The sequence below is a fragment of the Hippichthys cyanospilos genome, chromosome 4, assembly GCF_059441005.1.
Source record: "Hippichthys cyanospilos isolate Australia breed blue-spotted pipefish chromosome 4, RoL_Hcya_1.0, whole genome shotgun sequence".
Lineage (NCBI taxonomy): Eukaryota > Metazoa > Chordata > Actinopteri > Syngnathiformes > Syngnathidae > Hippichthys > Hippichthys cyanospilos.
The window spans coordinates 4173931-4193610 of record NC_142372.1 but is presented as its reverse complement, the minus strand read 5'-3'; the positions used below and the strand labels follow the sequence as shown (position 1 = coordinate 4193610).

General features: G+C 38.8%; 2 protein-coding genes across 3 annotated transcripts; one reads left to right on the top strand and one right to left on the bottom strand.

Annotated features, from left to right (window-relative positions):
* The first annotated feature begins 408 nt into the window (after positions 1-408).
* On the top strand, positions 409-19515 carry cep89 (centrosomal protein 89). The gene is made up of 18 exons (XM_088412850.1): positions 409-637; positions 1427-1533; positions 2337-2483; positions 2563-2785; positions 3141-3192; positions 3408-3506; positions 3582-3767; positions 3973-4115; positions 5177-5227; positions 5715-5798; positions 5879-5985; positions 6759-6874; positions 7431-7611; positions 7694-7849; positions 7967-8108; positions 10742-10831; positions 17695-17843; positions 18513-19515. The coding sequence occupies exons 1-18, from the start codon at positions 596-598 to the stop codon at positions 18703-18705; spliced, it is 2268 nt and encodes a 755-aa protein (XP_088268976.1). The 5' UTR covers positions 409-595; the 3' UTR covers positions 18706-19515.
* Positions 12978-17909, bottom strand: LOC148424338 (E3 ubiquitin-protein ligase RNF182). Of its 2 annotated transcripts, none has more exons than XM_088412864.1 (2): positions 17576-17909; positions 12978-14113 (listed from the first exon to the last, which is right to left on the bottom strand). In XM_088412864.1, the coding sequence occupies exons 1-2, from the start codon at positions 17632-17634 to the stop codon at positions 13363-13365; spliced, it is 810 nt and encodes a 269-aa protein (XP_088268990.1). In that variant the 5' UTR covers positions 17635-17909; the 3' UTR covers positions 12978-13362. The 2 variants fall into 2 exon arrangements, with proteins under 2 accessions (XP_088268990.1, XP_088268991.1); XM_088412865.1 differs by having other exon boundaries at positions 12978-14099.
* Positions 19516-19680: the final 165 nt, after the last annotated feature.

Here is a 19680-nt window from a genome sequence, read left to right as displayed (position 1 = left end):
ATTTTTACATACTTCAAAGGAAAAAAAAAGATAAGCAGAACATATCTGATCTGTTTTTTTTTTCCCAACACGAGCACCAAATAGACCATAAGTGAACTGTCGAGGAAAATCTAATATTTATATAATATTAAATATATATAATATAAAATAATATAATATTAATTTTTCCATTCAATAAAAAAATGATTTATCTGTATGAAACATATGCTGATATGTGTAAGGAGATTATTATATTAATGGACGAAATCACGTCCGTTGTTAATGGAACTTCATTGCCCTCTACTGGTAAAATAATGACCTGACAAACGGTTGCTAGGCAAAATCAAGCGCGCCTCCGATTGGACAAAGAAAGAAAAGCGAGCCAATCAGAGCGACGAATGAAACGAGGTGTGTTATGGCAGTGAAGCGTCTCAAGACGAGGAAGCCACACGTAGCAACCTGAAAGATTATCATTAATTTGTCCATTAAAACGCCGGCAATATTTAAAATAAGTTAACAGTGAAACTATAGCTATAGGCGCGTTATATTTTATCGACGGAATGTCCGCCAGTCATCACGACGTTGCGAAAGATTAGAACTTCACCCGCCTTCCGCCATGTTGAAGCTGAACCTCTGGAGGGAGAGAGACAAACCTTTCGTGAGTTTTACTCCACTAATGTTTGTTTGTTTGTTTTTTCAAATTTAAGTTATGACATTGTTGCATATTTACTGGAAACGTAGGAAGACAGAACGGTGTTTGAGAGGGGACAGAGTAAATGGACAGAACCCGAGAAAAACAACCTAAAAAGTCTACCAACTGGGTAATATTACGTGGAGTTGGGTTTTATTTTATCTAATGGGACGGGGCAAAAAAGGCTGGGGGGGGGGGGGGGGGGGGGGGGGGGGGGGCATGGCAATCGTGACATTTTTCACACACAGTTCATGAAAAAGCTCCATCATTTGTGTCATCGCTTCCTTTCGACTCCATGTGCTGTTTGTGTACTGTATTACAAGGTGAGCAAACTACGGCCTGGGGGCTATATGCGGCCCGTTAAGGTTTTTAATCCGGCCCGGCGAATTTGAAGAAATGATCAGTCAAGAGGAGAATGATAATGGTAATATCCTGAAAGAAAGCTGAACTATCAGTGCTTTAAAATGCTGTCATCACTAAAAAAAAAAAAAAAAAAAAAAAGCTTTATTTTGTTCATTTCATTTTCAGTTGCTCTGAGAGTCATTTCAATAACTTAAATCACACTGTTGTAATGTTTTTGTTAATTTTCTATTGAAGTATCCCGTATTTCTTCCAATTTCGTAAATCTGTTCCTGGTCCGGCCCTTTTGTCAAAGTTTAGAATCCTTTTTGGTCCTTGAGTCAAAAGGTTTGCCTACCCTGATGTATGATGTATGTATGTATGTATGTATGTATGTATGTCTATCCGTGTGTGTAGAAACACATAGCCCATGGTTTGGTCCCCGCCGCCTCCATCGCCCCCAAGGCTGCTGTGCCTCGTACCCCACCCCCACGTAGCCCCGCCCCCTCTCCTGAGAGACCCAGGTACCCCCTGTCACCTCCCTTCATCCTCCACTACTTCTTATTTTCTCGTATCTCTGCTCTCCTTCAATCCAAATATTAGTTGTTATTGGGGTGTGAGAATCTTTGACTGTCTTACGATTCGACTGAATTCTGATTTTGGGGTCTACGCGTCGATTTTTGATTCAAAATTATGTCCGATTCAAAACAATTTGATTTGATTCAATTTAAACGTTTGCTTCAATCTGTAGATGTGCAAAGAAGAAACATACTCCTTTCTGCTTTGCAAGACAATAACAAAAGGAGACCTGTAATTTATTTTTTTTTAATACATTAATTAAGAGTTGATTTGTAAACATGCTTTTTTCTTCAAATACAGCATGTGGACAACTGCTACTTTTTGAAGGTGGCTAACTCTGTATAGCTTTTCATATTATAAAATATGATGACCCAAAAATAACGTGCATCAGTATAATAAAAAAGATAAAACTAGTTACATTGTGATTTCACAAGAAGTGCAGTACCAACGTATTATATGGAAAAGTTGCATAAATTGAAAAGATTCATTTTTATTTCTCTTGTTTATGTCAAACAAGATATGAAAATAAAGTTTCAATCAACTAAATTATTATTAGAAATATTATATTGTTGTAATTTAGTCTATTATTTTTTAATTTTATTTGATATTCTGATGTCAAAATAGTTTCTTTTCAGAACTTTCTGTCATTTTTCCTCACATTTTTTAAAAGTTTTTTTTTTTTTTTTTTCCACTCCAATCTGCAGGTGTTAAGAGTGTCCACTAGTTAGTTTGTTTTATTTGTCCACAGATCAGCCTTAGCAGCTGCTATTTTGTCTTCTTCGCTGACCGGACAGACATGGGTGCTCCCTCCTGTCCGTCCCCGCTCTTTCTCAGAGAGTGACCAATCAGAGTCCTTGCTTTCAGAGCGCAACATCTGCACCGCACCTTATACGCGGTGACATACATGCTCCATCCTTAACCATTCATGCCATATAGCTCTTCCCCACTCTAAAACATGTATTTTTTGTCCTCAGTGATCGATGGGCAGAAGGCTTTGTCGTTAGTCCACATCTGTCCTCTCCTGATCGCTCTGAAGAGGAGCTGCAGCACCAGGCGTGTGAGGAGGAGGAACAGGAGGAAGAAGAAGACCAAGGAGAAGGCGAGGAGAAGGAAGATCATGTCTACCATACTCTGGACAGTCATAAGAAGTGTTCAGACACGGGAGCAACAGTCTACGCTTTGCCATTAAAGCGCGTGGTGGGGATCAACACAATAGACAAGTTTATTTACCTGCTATGCATTGAATGCCTATTTAAATATACCACAGATGCTCAGAAAGAAGTCAAACAGACACACAGAAAACAAACCCTCACCACACTACCTCTGGGTTTTGAATGTTAACATTGGCCGCATTTGTAAATTAGGTTAAACCGGACAACGACACCCGAGGGCGCTGTTTTACATAGTAAGGTTCATATTGGTTTACTGGTTAGCTTCTGGGACCAAAGAGATAAAAGTACACGAGCACAAATGCTGTTTGAAATAAATTGTTTAAATTAAATGTGATTGGACGTAATAGGCTTATAAGCAAACGATTTTCGTTATTTTACAGCCAAGATCACCCCAGTCAAGTCCCATGTTGGCCAGCGGGGAATCTTCTCCAGGTATCTGTCACCTGTCACACAAGAACTCTTATTTTGTTGATGCTTTTCACTGAAGCAAGTATATTGCTCAACTATAGTATTTGTACTGATAGTGTATGAGTGATTAAAGTGTCATTAGCTTTGAATGACTTCCCTTATTCAATGCCAGACCAGTAAACAAGGATTTTTGGTGACTTTAAAAAAAAGGATTACAGTAATACATTGAGTTTTGGCAGAATTCCTGAGGGAAAACATCAGTGAACTTCCACAAGCCAGGAGCAACAAGAAAATGAAGAAGAAAAAAGACTCCGCAAAACATAAGGAAGAAATGCCATGTAAGGATTTACAACCTCCATTTTCTTCTTCTTCTCACATCCCGAAGCATTTAATGTCATCTAGTTCCTGTGTAGCCACCAGCCAAACCAAAGAGCCAAGAGCATGGGGTCAGCCATCTCAAGAAGCCATTGTCCAGAAGGAGGACGCGGAACATGTGAAGGCCCTGAAGGATAAGAACGCCTTGCTCGAGGAGAAGCTGCGACATCTGGAGCAGGAAGTCAGTTGTGGACGGGCTCAACCCAGCAGGACCTCAACTACAGGTACAAGTTCAATATCTTAAGGTTCCCCGGTTAAATTAAACCGGTAGGGAAAAAAAAAGAATTCTACTGTTGAGTCAAGAATGAAACCCCAAATTAATTTTGCATCCACACAGTTAAAATGGTTAAACCAGAAGTGAAGTTGACGGAAATGGCCAGCGCGAACCTCAGAAGGTTAATAATGTAAAATGTTTGTTTAATTTTTCAGGTATGTTAGCAGAATTGCGGGACGCAAGGCAGCAGGCCCAAGAGCTAGTGGACGAAAATGACGCCCTCAAACGCAGTGTCCATCGTCTTAGCGTGGAGCTGAGCGCCTACCAGACCAAATACAGGCCACTCAACAAGCAGGAGGTAAAAACAACAAGCATGCAAATATCACTAGTTGTATCCAACTGCTGTAAAATTATAGTGTACATAAAAAAAAAAAAAAAAAAACGTTTAAATAATCAGCGAATATCAGCATTCTGTCGTATTATTTTTGGCAGATGTTTGAAGGGCCATAATCAGCCAATTTAATCATATACTATCTGATTAATCAGCCGATTTTGGCCTTAATATAACATATTATAAATTATGAATAAACTACCAAAAACGTCAATAGAAAAAAACAAAAATTCACCTGTGAGTTGATCACATTTTTAAATCAATGCTGTTACAAACATGAGCAAAATACTTCCATCTTTAAATAGGCAACACAGTAACACTAAAATGCCTCCTGGTGGCAGTATTCCTTTGCATGTCCACCTAATCCAAGTACCGTATGCTGTTGGACTGGATTTTAGTTTTGCACTACTTAATTGAACCTATACCGTATAGCTGTAATGTAATAACCGGTATTTCTCAGCAATCACACGCAATTTTTCCAAAGACGTACATTGGTAGTTAAGGAACAAAATGATGCTAAATTGGATGGTTTTCAGGAAAATTAGTCCTTTGTGTGTCAGCTGCAAGCGCTGTTCATCATAGCGGCTTCACGCTGTGTCCTCACATCAGAAGATACATGCTATCATCAAATTGCAGCACAGCAGGCACAATTATAGGCATCGACAGCATGAAATAGTTTTAGATTATACTAGGCATTGTATAAATATAGCTTTAAACCCAGTGATGAACATAGTACAGCAGTTGACATTTTCTTCTGTCAAGATTTTGGAATTTGGATTTCTCTTGGTTGCTCTCTTGCCATGTGTTATGCCTGCAACCATCAGCAGTTAGTATGCCAGCAAATCTTATTGTATAATACTGGAGGACTATAATTAACTGATTTTTTTCCCCAATTCCACATGTGCAGTCCCTCCATTTCAATTAATTCCACACCATTTCAGCTCAGATCTAAGTCTTCTGCTTTCACATGCAATTTTGACATAAACTGCAATTTCTTGTTAACTGGTTTGATATGATGCGTTTTTCAGAGCTCCAGATTAAGCAGCCTACCAATGACTGGTTCTCCTCCCCCGTGGCTGGTTAGTATCAGATGAAAATGGTCTGAAGTAAGCTCAGTGCAATACCGTGTGGCCATTTTTGTGTAAAAGTCACAAGATTGCTTTTTGTTAATTTTCATGGTGCACAGGAGCTCTCTGTTGTTGCCAAGACGACAGCGTCTGCCAACGGAGAAGCCAGGGGTACATTTCAGATGTGTTAGCGGTAGCATATCAGTTGTGTTAGAATCATAATATGATAAGCAATGAGTAAGCCTTTTCCAAAATGTGAAAGCAGGGTGTTGTGAATTAAGGAGATAGTTGCATTTTAAGATTCTTAAAATAGGAAAATATGAACACATTTTATCCACAAAAATTTGAACTATAGATTTTAATTCAAAATTAAACAACAAAAACTGTCATATGCAGTCCATCTAATTTTAAAATGATCTTTTATTAATAAATAATAAATATTTTTGTAAAAGTGCATTTACCTGGTTGACATTGCTCTTTTTGTCCATAATTGTTGTAGGTAGACATGAAGTATTTGTCTCCTCTGATGTTGGCCTACGATGACATGTTGAATGAAAAAGATGCTCTCCTGCACACTGCAGAGGTCAGATGCATGTGAACACCACAGTTAAAGCAATTACCGGTAGTTTTATCCCAGGTGACAACTGAATGTGATTGCCGCAGGAGGAGGTGAAGAAGCTTCGGGTACACATGGAGGAGGTGGTGAAAGAAAATGAGATGCTACATCGTCAAATGGGCAAAAACACTGGAGAACTCAGCCAGGAGCAATGGTACAAACAAGACGCAAATGCAGTCATTTTATTTGCTTGTGACATTGTTACTTTATAATAGAACAGTGGTTCTCCACTTTATTTCAATGACGTATGCCCTGTGAAACATTTTTTTTCAACCAAAAAACCCGTAGCACAAAGCATTTTAGATGGGGGAAAAAAAGGATTAAAACAGGGCGCTGTGCAATCTGTGTCTCATTTAATTAAACTTTGGAACTGCGTTTGTAGTGGCATATCTAACCGCAGTTTTTTGTTTTTGTTTTTTTTTCAGTAAGACCTTGGTCGCTGAAAATTTGCCGCATCCCTACTATTGACAATGCGCATCCGTATAAAATCTAACAAAAGAAAGGCCTAAAACATTTTGCAGAGGAGTCACTATATAACAACTTAACAATAAGTTGCTTCGTGTTTCAAATAATTGGCCCTTATTTTGAAAACAAAAGTTACTGTTCCCGTCACAGAATTAAAAAGCATTAAATCAGATTTGTTGACACCTGCAGAAACTCTTTTAAAATCTTTCATACCCCTATGAGTGCATTCACATACCCTCACCGTCACGGGTACTTGTACCGCCATTTGAGAATTGCTGGATTAGTTGCTATCCAGTGAGTTTACACATTGCTAATGACATTATAAAAGTAATCAGTGTATAATTATATATGTAATTGCTTATATGACTTATATTATTGTTCCCATTAATAGCTAAACCCGTGACTACAAAAATGACAGGACACCTCAGAGAAAATGTCCAAATATCTTGTGTGTGTGTGCAGCCATCAAGTACAGAAGCAGGCCATGCTGGTTTTGCAGGAGAATCAATTGCTGATTGAGCAGCTGGAAGCTCTGAATGCTAAGAACGAGGCTGAGCACAGCAAACACCTGTCTGCGGGTAGATATGTCCTTCCATCCATTTTCTGTACGACATCTGTTGCTATTCTGTCATCAATTTTACCATGCGTCTATTAATCCGGCTATCCAAAATAACAGAAATGTTCAAATTTAATTTATTTTTGTTTCCAAACAAGTTTCAAATTAAAGCAAAAAGTGCCTCATGTTTCCAGGGTAAGTAGAATTGTTTATAAAGTGAACTGAAATTTTAAATAAATACTGTGGGTCCCGGAATTCACCAGTTTAACATTGCCTTATTATCGGCCTTCAGATTTAAAAAAAAAAAAAAAAAACATTGTGATGCCAATATTTATCAAATTGGCAAATTTCACTCCAGTCCAAAATCAGCCTAGCCGATAATCTGTCTATCCCTCTGTTGGTCTGTCCATTACACATACTGTACGCCATCATCCCTCAATCCATCATCATCCATCCATCACCTGCCATCCATCTTGCATCATCATCACTCCATCAGCACCCATCCATCATCTAATCATGCATCTGTCATCCATCTTCCCATCATTCCATCCATCAATATTGCCTTCCTTCCCCTGTAGTGTCCCGAGGGTCCAAGCAACTGATGCTGCTCGAGGCAGAGAACCAGCGTTTGCAGGAGGAAGTGGACGAGAGTAGGAGAGTGGCACGCCAAGGCGAAAGGGAGATGCACAATCTGAAGACCCGCCTCCAGGACGCCATCACCTGGGAGGAGCACTGCAGCATAGCTGGCAAGCTCAGAAGGTACAACGTTGCATCACCTTCATCACTTTGCCTTCCCAAGTGGCAGTAACTTCCATTTTTTTTTTTCCATGACACTTTTCAGGCAGTTAGAGCAAGAGCAGTGCAGGAACAGAAGTGAGGTAGAGGAGATGCATGTCCTCCGCCTTCAAAATCACAATCTGCAAGAAGAGAAAGCTAAACTGATGGCGGCTGTGGAAAGGGCTCAGGCAGAGCTGGAGAGCTGCAGGCAAGCCCACAGGTGAATGTGACAATATAGCCATCATCCTTCTATCTATTTATCTTCATCCAAACATCTATCCTTACTCCTCTGCTTCTTTGCATTCTTCTCACTCCTTTGTACTCCCATGAATTGCAGGAGAACAGAGAGGCGTCTGCGTGCACTTAAGCAGCAAAAGGACGATTGCGTTCTGAAGGAGGGCAAGACGCGCACTTATCTGGAAGCCGTTGTCTCCGTGGCGGATCGCATCTCACAGGAGCGGGACCAACTTGTACACATGGTACGAGATGACATGTGATGCACACAGTATGATGTCAGTCGAAGAGCGGAAAACCAGTACAAAACAACGCACTGGTAAAAAAACACAAAATGGTTGGTGAGCAAATAATAAACACTGCTCAAATAAAGGACGGAAAAGCAGCTGGGATGTTCACACCATTCCACTGTACATTGTGTGTCACATCAGAAACCAACACTGGGAAAAAGAAAGACTAAGAGGTGAAACATTTTGCCACACTTTTGACTGAAACTGACATCACAATTGCTCAGGTAACGATCACGATTCAGAAGTGCGAATCTCACGTCCAAACTCAGAAAAAAGGTGAGCCGTGATTGTTTGTTACCTTAGCCCTGAGTAAATGTGATGTCATTTTCACTCTGCAGCAAGAAGCGAAACGACTGCCCCCTGGGATGGGTAGAAACCGTGGATTTTGTTGCTTAATTCATTCATCCGTTCATCCGTTTTCTTAACCACTTGTCCTCATGAGGGTCGAGGGAAAGCTTAAACCCATTCCAGCTTCGGGCAGTAGGTGGGGTACAGCCTGGACTGTTTGCCAGCCAGTTGCAGGGCACACGTTGACAAACAACTGTTTATACTAACAAACACACCTAAGGGCAATTTGAATATATTATTGTGAAAGAAATGGTGATTGTTCTCCTTTTAAAAAAATGTTTTCTTCATTTGGTGTTGTGCATAAAATCTAGATAAAAATGGCCTGAAAATTGTAGTGAACTGCAGGCTAGGTTGACTGACTCAACGAACACGTGAAGGCAAATTTTATATCAAGTTAAAATGTAGCTACTATAATGATTTTATGACTGCAGCTGTGTGGATCTCGAGTTCGAGCATATATTGCACCCATCTACAAGGGAACATTGCTATCATCAAGATTCTGCATCAGCAGCACTGTGACCAAGCTCACTTTTGCACTCTCTTGACGCGATTGCTTTGGTTTTCAAGCACACTCCAGCAGCATGTTTACATTTCCAAGCTGCTCGGAGGGGAGATGAGAGACTTGCTTGAATGCCCACAGACAATTGACTCTTACCCCATGATTCTAATGTAGATTTAGAGAAAGGTGACAAAGCCTTGCAAAGAAGTGAGTGGCTGTACCTATTTATTATAAAATCATTTTGTATGCATAAAATTATGTTCTTGTAAACTAGTTACAGAGGCATGTTAACATGTAGTACTTTGTTAAAACAAAATTTTAGCTACAAAATTACAATAGATTAAAATTATTGGCATACGACACCCATAAAATTTGTTGCTACAGAACACAGAACTGTGATGTGTGCATCGCCCCGTTTAAATGTCAACACATTTAGACTTTTAAAAAGATGCAGCCCGTCATGTGTACGTAGAAGGTCAAATTGACACACGCCGACCCAGATGGAGCATAATAGAGGCCAATTTGTGTGTCTGTGCTAGTGCTAAGAGTGTGTGTTGATGCTTGTTATCGCAGTTGCGCACGCAGACGGCTTTGGGCCATCAGTGGTATAATTCTCCAAACATATTTCGGTTGTTTTCAAGTTGCGAGTAGACAGCTTTAGTTTGACTGAGATTTATTATGCATTGTTTTACATTTGGCATTTTGCTTCACCGATCACAGGCCAAGGCCAAAATCGTATATTGTATTATACTTATATATGCCTTGAGATACTGTACAAGTGTCTTGACGTATGTGGTTGATTTTTTTTCTTAGTCTTGAGATGGAGACAAGGTGGCGACTACAACATGCGGCTACCATCAAGTTACATTTCTATGTGGTTGAAGGGTAAAATCCATTAGTGGGGTTAATGTGCCAATAATGGTTTGCCACCCACAATCATCCCCACAGCAGATATCAAGAAAAACAAAACATATAGAGCACCTTCTGAGTCTACTCTGTATTATTATGGGGTTTGTTTGTGTTTTGTTTGGGGGGTGTCATTTTTGTCATTTTATTTTTTTTGTTTATTATACCATATATTTATTTGTTTAATTTCATTTATTACACATTTTTGTTTTTATTACATTGCATGTCTTTTAAGGGGTTTGTTCATACATGATTTTGTTTGTACATGTTTATGGCCATAAACCCTTCACCTTATATTTAGTACACTTTTATCAGGAAGGCATTAACATTTTCTCACTTTTTTTCACTTTTAAACACTCAGACCAGCTCTTCAATATTATGTTAAATATACTAAAGTGAAGACAAAATGAGCTCTACTCCTTTCTTAAGGCATGCTTAATCCTAAATCAAACAATCATCTCAAAAAATTTCATTATCATTTCAAGCTTATCTTACAAACGAATGGCTTGCTGATTGTTTCAATTGGGAAAAAAAACACAGAAATGCAAGGATATTAGATTGTTGCTTTATAACCGATAAAAAAGCAAATGCAGTACTATTTTCCATTATATTTTTGATTCAATAATGGTCATATCACAAATAATGTATATCACGAATTATATAACATGTATGTAAATGGTCCGTATTTAAGTACATGTTAGTTAGGTTCCACAAAAAATATCACAAATGATTATAATCTGGACCCAGCAGGCTATCACTATCACTTTCAATCTTCTGTTTCTCAACTCTTGCCATCTTCATATTAATCTGCCACACATTCTTCTCTCCTCTTTAGGCCTCAATACTTCAGCAGGAAAAACAGGGATTTATGGGGAGCATCCTGAATGGCACTATCCGATTCAGCAAGCTGCAGGAGCGTGTCAAGGTGAGTTGCCAAACAGCGATGTGAAAATGATGTCCTGCATACTTTTTATATTAGGAAGGTCTTTTAATATTTCCGCTAACAATAAAAGGAAGTGCAAACACATTCTTTGTAATAATCAATGTGTTTTGTAGTGAGCCTCCAGTAAGTACCTTGACCTGGATTAGTGTAAATGTCTGAAAAATCATGCTAAGCCAATCGCAACAAAGAATATTATTGCGCTGCATTACGGTAAAACATGCTGGAAATGTGGTGGTAAGGTCAACTTCAAAATAAATTGTACATATTATATGGACACAAATGGCTTGGCACATAACAGCATAACAGCTTGACTGAACTAAAAAAAAAAATGCTGAGAATATTCAACGTTTGATTTAAATTTTCTGCGGCATATGCGAATACCAAAATTCTGCGATAGCTGCAGCCCCACGTCATAGTCACCACACGATTGATGTACGTCAGCCGTGACCATACGGCCGTTTCTCAACAGTGCTCATTAAGCCTCCAAGGTCCTTGTCGACTGCGCGGAGGCCAGACGAGCATAATCAACGCAGCGAAAGGAAACACGAACTGTTTGTTATCCAAGCTACCGACTGCAATTAAGGATCATTAGCATCCACTTGCCAGTCATTACCGTGTTCACGCACCACGACTTTGCAGTAAGGACCACAATTTAGCTTGCGTTCATCTCCCAATAAGCGTTACTTACAAGAAGCCAAACCGTGCATTCGACAATTAAACTTGAGAGCAGATGAGTGGAATATGTGGTTTGGAAGTCTGAGACTGGTTAGAAAGCAAAGCAATTAACATCGCCTCGCAAGATTTTTTCAAGAGAGACTAAGTGCCACTTAGTCCCACAGACGTCATTACGTCCAGAGCCATGACTGGGATCAGTGCCCTGAAGAAGCATTGTGCTATGGGAAACATTAGCCAAAAGGACAAAATGTGCAAAAACGCGTGCTTGGCAATTGCAGGTGTAAGTTTTTTGACAAAATGGTGAAACCTTTACATTTCTACAAACTTGTATATGTGAAGTTTTTAATTTGTCGTTTCAGAAGCTCTTTGGTAGTGACTTAAAGTAGTACGAAAGCTTAGCTTTTTTTCTCAGTGGTAAACAGTTCATACCATATTTGGGCTATAAATATTTTGATAACTGAAAATTGACTGAAAATCACATCACATGTTTCCAAGGCTCAGGCAATGACCATTCACGGCTCACCATCATGTGATATTCACAAAATGACCCTTGATTGGTAGTTACCGAAGCCTTGGGCATATTGTGACATAATTTTCAGTCAACAGCAAGTCAGAAAATGTAATTTTGAAGGTATTGACTGCACATGAAAAATAATTCAACTACTAACATCTTTTTGAGCTCACTGCACACAAAGTGACAACTTGGCTAACCAGATGTCACCTTGTATCGACAAATCTAATCTGATGTGAAACTTTTGATTGGCCAGTCCCCCTGAATGCTCATAATTTAAATTTACTGTAATTTTGTAGCTAAAACTTTGTTTCAACAAAGTACTGTATGTTATAGCGCTTCTGTAGCTAGTTTACAAGAGCATATTTGAGCATAAGCAAATATTTTTTTTGTATTTCACGGCTGATGAGGTTCATTTGAGTCACCCCCAAAAATAAGCTAGAAACACCCAAGGTTAGTATGCGGGTTGCTTGGTTGTTTGAATTGTTGTTTACTTGAATTGTCAGTTTTTTTAGCTGGTTATTTACTTGGTTCGATAATTTGCTGGATTCATTGTTAAATGACTAGTTTGTATTTAGTGGTTGTTTTTTTTCAAAGGTGTATTTTATTCATATGTATAACATATAAATGTTTTGCTTCAAAATACACGAGAGAGCTGTCAAAAATGATTGAATAATGGACAACGAATCAATAATTATTAAAGTGGTGTCTGCAACATCGATCAATCTTGTGTAATATGGCTTAATTGCTGCTTAGTTCTTTTTTTTTATCACGTAAGAATACAACAAAACAACAATATTGGTAAATCAATGAAATGAAGAAAAACGTTTTTAATGCACCGAAAGAAAAATGAAATTTTATATGAATATTTGATGAATCGATGGAATAATCTATAGAATAATCAATTCAATAATCAATGAAGCAATGATTCACAGATAGGTATTTTAAAAAAAATCCCCAGTTTATTTATTCACCAAGCTGTAATTATTAGCAGCTACACAGAAACACAAGAAAAACAAAGAAGTTAAAAAAAACGACTTCAAATTAGCCTTAGACAGGAGTGTTTTTCTCACATCACTGATTTTCCTAAAAATGCAGCATCCTAAAATTAAATGCTCAGTAAGTCAAAGTCATCAGGCCAGGATTATCCACTGTACTGTTCGAGAAATAAACATACATTATCATTGTATATGCTTTAACTATTGTCTGGAAATACATTTGTCGTCATATTATGCGAGAGCTTGAGCTGCCTTTAAATGTACTAACACTACATATCAGTGATATTTAGTCTCCTATATTACCGGCGGGGATTTTGTATGACTGGCATTCATCTGGAGGAGCAGTCGCACATTCCCTGGCACAAGCATTGGCAGAAGCCATAGACCAGACACACTGTCAGACTGGACGGCACCAAACTGACGCACACGATGCCAAGAGTCACTCGTTGAATCACCAGCAAGTAAATCCCGAGAGGCAGGGAGCCAAAGTACAAGAAGCCTAGCAGCCACACCAAGATGCGCGGGACGTGATTGCAGAACTTGGTCAGGTAGTCCGGGTCTACCTGCCCATTGGAAGCCGCTGACAGCGATTCCATGTTGTGCTCCACGTCGGAGCTGCCGTTGCGGCTCGGGAAGCGCTGAGGCTCCCTTTGCACATCCATAATGGTGATAAAGAGGCAGTTGGATGAGTCATGTGATGGGCTGGAGGAGAAGAAACTTTTTGGGGAGAGGACCACTTCCTGGTTGTGATCCAAGCTCCAGGATTTATCGCGCAGTCTCAGGCGGGACATGATGTTGGCGTCGTCGGGAAGGGCCGATATCTCGTAATCGCCTATCTGGGTTTGGTGGCGACAAAACGGGCAGCAGATGAAGCCCGCGCCGTCAGCAACGTAGAGGATCTTGACCAGGCAGCGTGCGCACACACGATGGAGGCAGTCCAGGAGTTTGGGTCGACGGGCGTGAGCATTGTAGCGCTGGTAGCAGATTTTACATTCAAATTCCTCAGACGAAGGCCGCTCTGTTTCCTCCAACTCAGCCTGAGGGCAGCTCATCTTCCAGTCGCGCTCTGAAGCAGACAGACTGAGGATCAATGATTATTTATGTAGTATTGGGGTCAGAATTAGTTAGTTTTTTTTTTTTTTAGGAATTATGTTTGGGGTTCAGGTATTATACATTATGCTAAATCTTTAATTGTAAGTGTTAGGATGATGCTTATCAATGGGCCCAGAACCTGCCCAACAATTATTATGGGCCGTCATAGAAACATTTATTTCTTCAGAATTGGATTCCAAGCCTGAGCAGCATCCTGAGAATAAAGTCGGTACTTCAAGATATAAGTGAGCCTCTTCCATATGCATCAATATGCATCGCTAAACAAAGTACTTTTATCCAGCTATGTCTCACACCAAAAGCCATTAAGTCATTTCATCATTCTTAACACCGTAGTAGAACTGATAGAAAATAAGGCATTCATTGTTTTTGTTACCAAAAAATTCCCAAAGAACAAGAACACTCACTCCCAAGACATAATCCCTAGGTACCCTTGTATTCCATTATCCAAAACCCTATGGACTCTTCAGACCTCACTTCCTTCACCAACCAGCCAAGACCGCATTCATCATTGTAAGCCTGCATCGATCCAAGCAAACTTGACCTGACCTGTAATGTGTTTCCTAGCACCTCGTCACTGCCAATGGATCAATAATTATGTTTTTTTTTTTTTGAAGACACTTTCCTGATTCTGCTCGAATGACTGTCATTGACTATGCTTCTGAAAGCTATTACATATACAGTATATCACTGACTGGAAGTCACTAATGAAAAAAATTACTTAGCATGTAACCACAGCATTGGCCATTAAATTAAGTAAGAATCCTTAAAGACAATAACAATAATTACAATTTACAGTATAACCATAGTTATATTTCTTTTAAGATGTTCTATCTATCTGTCCGTCTGTCTGTCTGTCTGTCTATAGCTAACTTGCTTGCTACCTAGAGAACTGTTGTTGTTGATGGAGTGGAATTATTGTAGCAGGTGGTTTATCCACATTTTCCCGTCATTGAAAAGGCCACAAGGGGTTAATTAGCCTAAGAGCAGTTAGACTGGTTACAAAGAATAAAGAAGGCAATTTGTGTTTTCCGCACTGTCGCTTGATGAAAAGAAGATGAAAAAGATGGTTGCTATTTATGATAAAAATGATTATAATTGCCTATTTATTTTCTCAACATTTGCATAAGGGACAACAAATTTCAGAAGTCCTTAATATATATATATATATATATATATATATATATATATATATATATATATATATATATATATATATATATATATATATATATATATATAGTGCTTGTCTTCATTCAGGTCTTGGAAGATGCAGCCAATGACAGCCTGACTAACTGGCAGACGAGCAAGGCCAATCAAATTCTTTGTTTAACAAGTGTGTCAGTGGCAAGACCCAGGCAAAACAAGTCCTACATCACATAGCTCGAAGTAATGTTCTGTGTGTTTTTCTTTTTTGCTTGGGCGTCATTCAGAAAAAGGCCAAAAAAAAATTGTGCAACTTTTCATGTTTGTAGTCTGACAATAGCCAAAACCAAAATGAAGTTAACCAATGTTGATGGTAAACACTAAGAACAGCCTGTCATAACTTTTCATAATTGACCGACCATAAATATCTTCTTCTTTTTACAGCAGTTTTTGAGGCTGCTGCTTCTTTTGCGATCAGTAAAAATTGACGACAAAAATTCAAGGACGCACTTTAATTAGCAAATATTGAACGATTAATAAAAAGAAGCTTTATGCTGTTTAAAGCTCCTCCCAGTTGAAGTTTACTGCCACACTAAACATAAAGAGAATCGCACTTTGTGTATTTAGAACAACCGCATTGCTTTACCTGAGGAAAGTGTGCTGACCTTAATGCTAACAAACACTGCGAGCCTCCGTTGTAGTGATACCAGTTAGATTTGATAGTTGAGATTTTGGAAGCAACGGATATCGGAACATATATATATATATTGTTTATTTGAAGAATGATTAGCATTCTAAGATTTTACTGAGGCACACTAATTGTAGAGGTACTGTATATTCTTTGCCTCTATAACCATTATACTGCCCCTTGTGGCCAAGATGGGCAAATCCAGAAAGAGCAGCACAATGAGTTGGATTATTGCAGCATTTAATTGTGATGAGAAAATTCTTCAATTCTTTATTTTTGTTGTTCATTATGTTTTTACTCCTTTTATAAAGTACAATAGTCAAGTGCTGTTTTTCCTTGGTAAAAAAAAAACAAACTTTTTTGTTTTTGGCAGGAACTGGAGTGCATTATTGGCATTTCCATTCATTTGAATGGGGAAAAGTTTGAGATTAGAGTGTTTTGAGTTATGAGCATGGTTTTATTGACTACTAATTACTTTGTTAATTTCAAACTTCATGCATGGTTTTTATACACACACAGTAAAAAGTCGTTCACACACTATGTCCACATTCACTTAAAATGTTTTAAGTTACTCAAATTAACTGCATAAAACAAGTGTTGGAGGTTTCCAAACTTGTCACTTAATACAAACAGTCCACATCTCAGTTGGCATAATGTAATTCAGCAGAAAGTAAAAAAAAAAAAAGCTATCTTTATCAGCTGTCATCCTGAGGGAAAAAGAAACAAAAAAAGTCATTTTCTTCTCTTTCTCTTTTCGCAAAATTGCATCGCCAATGACTAGAATAAATTAAATTACTATAAATTTCAAAAACTTGCAAATTAATGTGTTCTTAACAACTAACATTATGTTTTAAATATAATTGTAGGTCTAGTTATCATCAAATTATATTACACGGGGGGTGGCACTCTCCCGAAGGTAGCCATGTCTGTTATAGCTACGGACAACGGTAAATGATGCACTTCCTGCTGTCTGTAATGAAAAACGGTCTAAATCCTAAACATTGTCCCTTTAAGACCGATGCCGATTAATCGTCAGATTAATTTAAGAAAAAAATATAAAGAACAACATAGCATTCGTTCCCCACCAATGCATTTCAATAGATGTCAGTTATATGCAGATGTTCACCATTCAAGCCTGGTACCTTTTCCCCCATTCCTTGTGTATTATATTTGGATTTGGCCTGACCACAAAAACAGCAGATTGGTGAGTTTTTTTTTTTTATCAACAACAGCTAGGTTTCCCCAAAATTGTGCGCCTAGGTGAATCAGAGAGTTAACACATTGTGAATATACAAAGTCAGCAAGAATACGCTGCAGCTCACCCTCGACCTACCAAAATGAAAACAGGTACTCCAGAAAATGGATGGATAGGATTCATATAAGATGCCTTGTCCTTAATTACATCCTCAACAAATGTACAGACACACAAAGTGCCAAATGTCACATCCAGAATAATCACTCCTCAAAAGCATCATCATCATCATCATCATCATGTCGACTTGTTTAAAGCAGTTGTCAGCATCACCTGTTTGAGCATATGTGTGTGCACTGCACATCTGTTGCTACAGTACATCTGCACATAACACCACAGCACTCACCTCGCTTCAGCGCTGTTGCTGCTACGTCGTCCTCCTCCATGTGCATCCACCTCCCTCATGGCAACCCCCCCTCTCTCCCTATCTCTCTCTCTTTCTTGTTGTCTGCCTTTCTGTCTCAGGTGTACCGCAGGCTGGCGTCCAGCCGACTGGCGGCGCTGGAGGAGGCGGCGGCGGGCAAGGCGGCCTCTCACCGCCGGGAGATGCTCCACCTGCAAAGGCTGCTGGGAGAGAGGCAGCAGGCGGAGGAGAGGCTGCTGCAGTCCAAACGGTAGGAGGAGGAGGAAGACAAATGAGAGAGGGAGGAGCGGTTGATGCAGTGGAGAAAGGAAGAGTTGGTTGCTGAGCAAGGAGATTGCAGGAGAGGGAGGAAGAGAGGGATGCATTTGTTTGCGTTAGATGGGATGAAGAGAAGGAGGAGACAAGATAGTTCAAACAATAGTAGAGAAAGGAGAAGAAATAAAAAAAGGGAGGAAGCACAAGAAGGAAAATGGTTAAGAGATGGGTAAATGTATGGTAAACGCACTTAAAATGTATTTTATTTCACAGTCATATAGGCCCTCTCATAGAATCTATAACTCCAATGTTGCCCACAATAAAAATTAGTTTGACATCCCTGCAAGTCTATTCATTACCTTTTTTAATTATTTTTTTAAGCCTAAAAAAAACCTGCATCACTTGAGCCATAATTATATTATGTAGTATCAATATTATATAAACATAAAATTAGTACGTTGTCATTGAGAAAAAAATTTAAGAAAACAAGTTGAGATATATCATAAAAAGAGTAGAAACATTGTATTCTTTCATTTAATAAAACATGATGAATGCCATTTTTCTTGGATAAATAGCAAAACTGAGTAAAAATGTGTTATTGTTGATGATAAAAAGATGGCAGAGTTCTCAACTGCACCAAATGATGTGACGTTTCCATGTTCAGGGAGGTGGAGGAGGAGCTGGAGGTGGTGTGGCAGGCGGCCACCAGGGAAAACCAACAAATCAGAGAGACGCTGTGGCACTCTGCAACCACCGGCGACCTCCTTCAGCGGGCCTTGGCCGATAACGTGCCGAGCTTCCTCAAAGAGCAGGATTTTGATGAGAAGACGAGAAAAGACTTGGATTTCTACAGTTAGAAGAGGCCACCATCAGGCATAGTTTCTACCTTAACACCTTGTGAATATCACCCAACTAAATTAGTAATTTAAAAAAAAGGTTCTAAATCAAGAGGTGTATTATATAGAGGGCTTAATAAAAAGATGAAATTTCCACATCGCTTGTTTACACAACAATTTCTGCCAATCCGCGTTCTATCACAATTCCAGACTTAATGTGAGAACACCAGTTATTGCTGCTTGAGAGAGAAAACATTTCAATACCGCATCCTGCTCACGTGCGCAATAGAAGATTATCAAAAAATAAATAAATGAGATCATCAGATCATCAATCTTTACCAAAGTTTATTTGAACTTCTCATCTTAGGCCAAATTCATACCTTCAACCTGCTCTATGAAAAGAAAACCATTGTAACCATAACAAATTGATAGCTACAAGTTGAAAATCAAAAGTCCCGCACGTTATAGATTCCTCATGAGAGCCTTCTAGATTTTGGATAAGTACAAAAATGCTTTGAAAGCTCTTAATCAAAGCTATAGGAAATGAGTGTCATTTTTAACGTGGATGCAAACTTCTATTCTTTTGGCTTTTTTAAAAATCTTCATTTATTCATATTCTTCACTCTGATAAATAAGGATACGGTATTAGTAAATCAGGAAAAAATGTTGTTTTTTTGGAGCGAGGGTTATTAGACACGGGTGCATGGTTTTCACAGGATTTGACTGTTTTTATTCATGATATATAACAGAACCTTTCCTTGAAGCTAGTGAATGTTCCACAGTATAATTTGCAGTTTCATTCACAATAAAACATCCTCTCTTCTAACTTTATAGCAGTTAGGTCATCTGTTTGATGTTCATACCTCAGCACAATAAAATAAAACATCTTTGTACAGCAATGACAGTAAAATATGCAATGTCAGAGGAAACTTACAGGTTTTTTTTTTTTTTATTACACTTTTTCCTGAGTGGCGGGGTCACGTTAGAGGTCAGAAG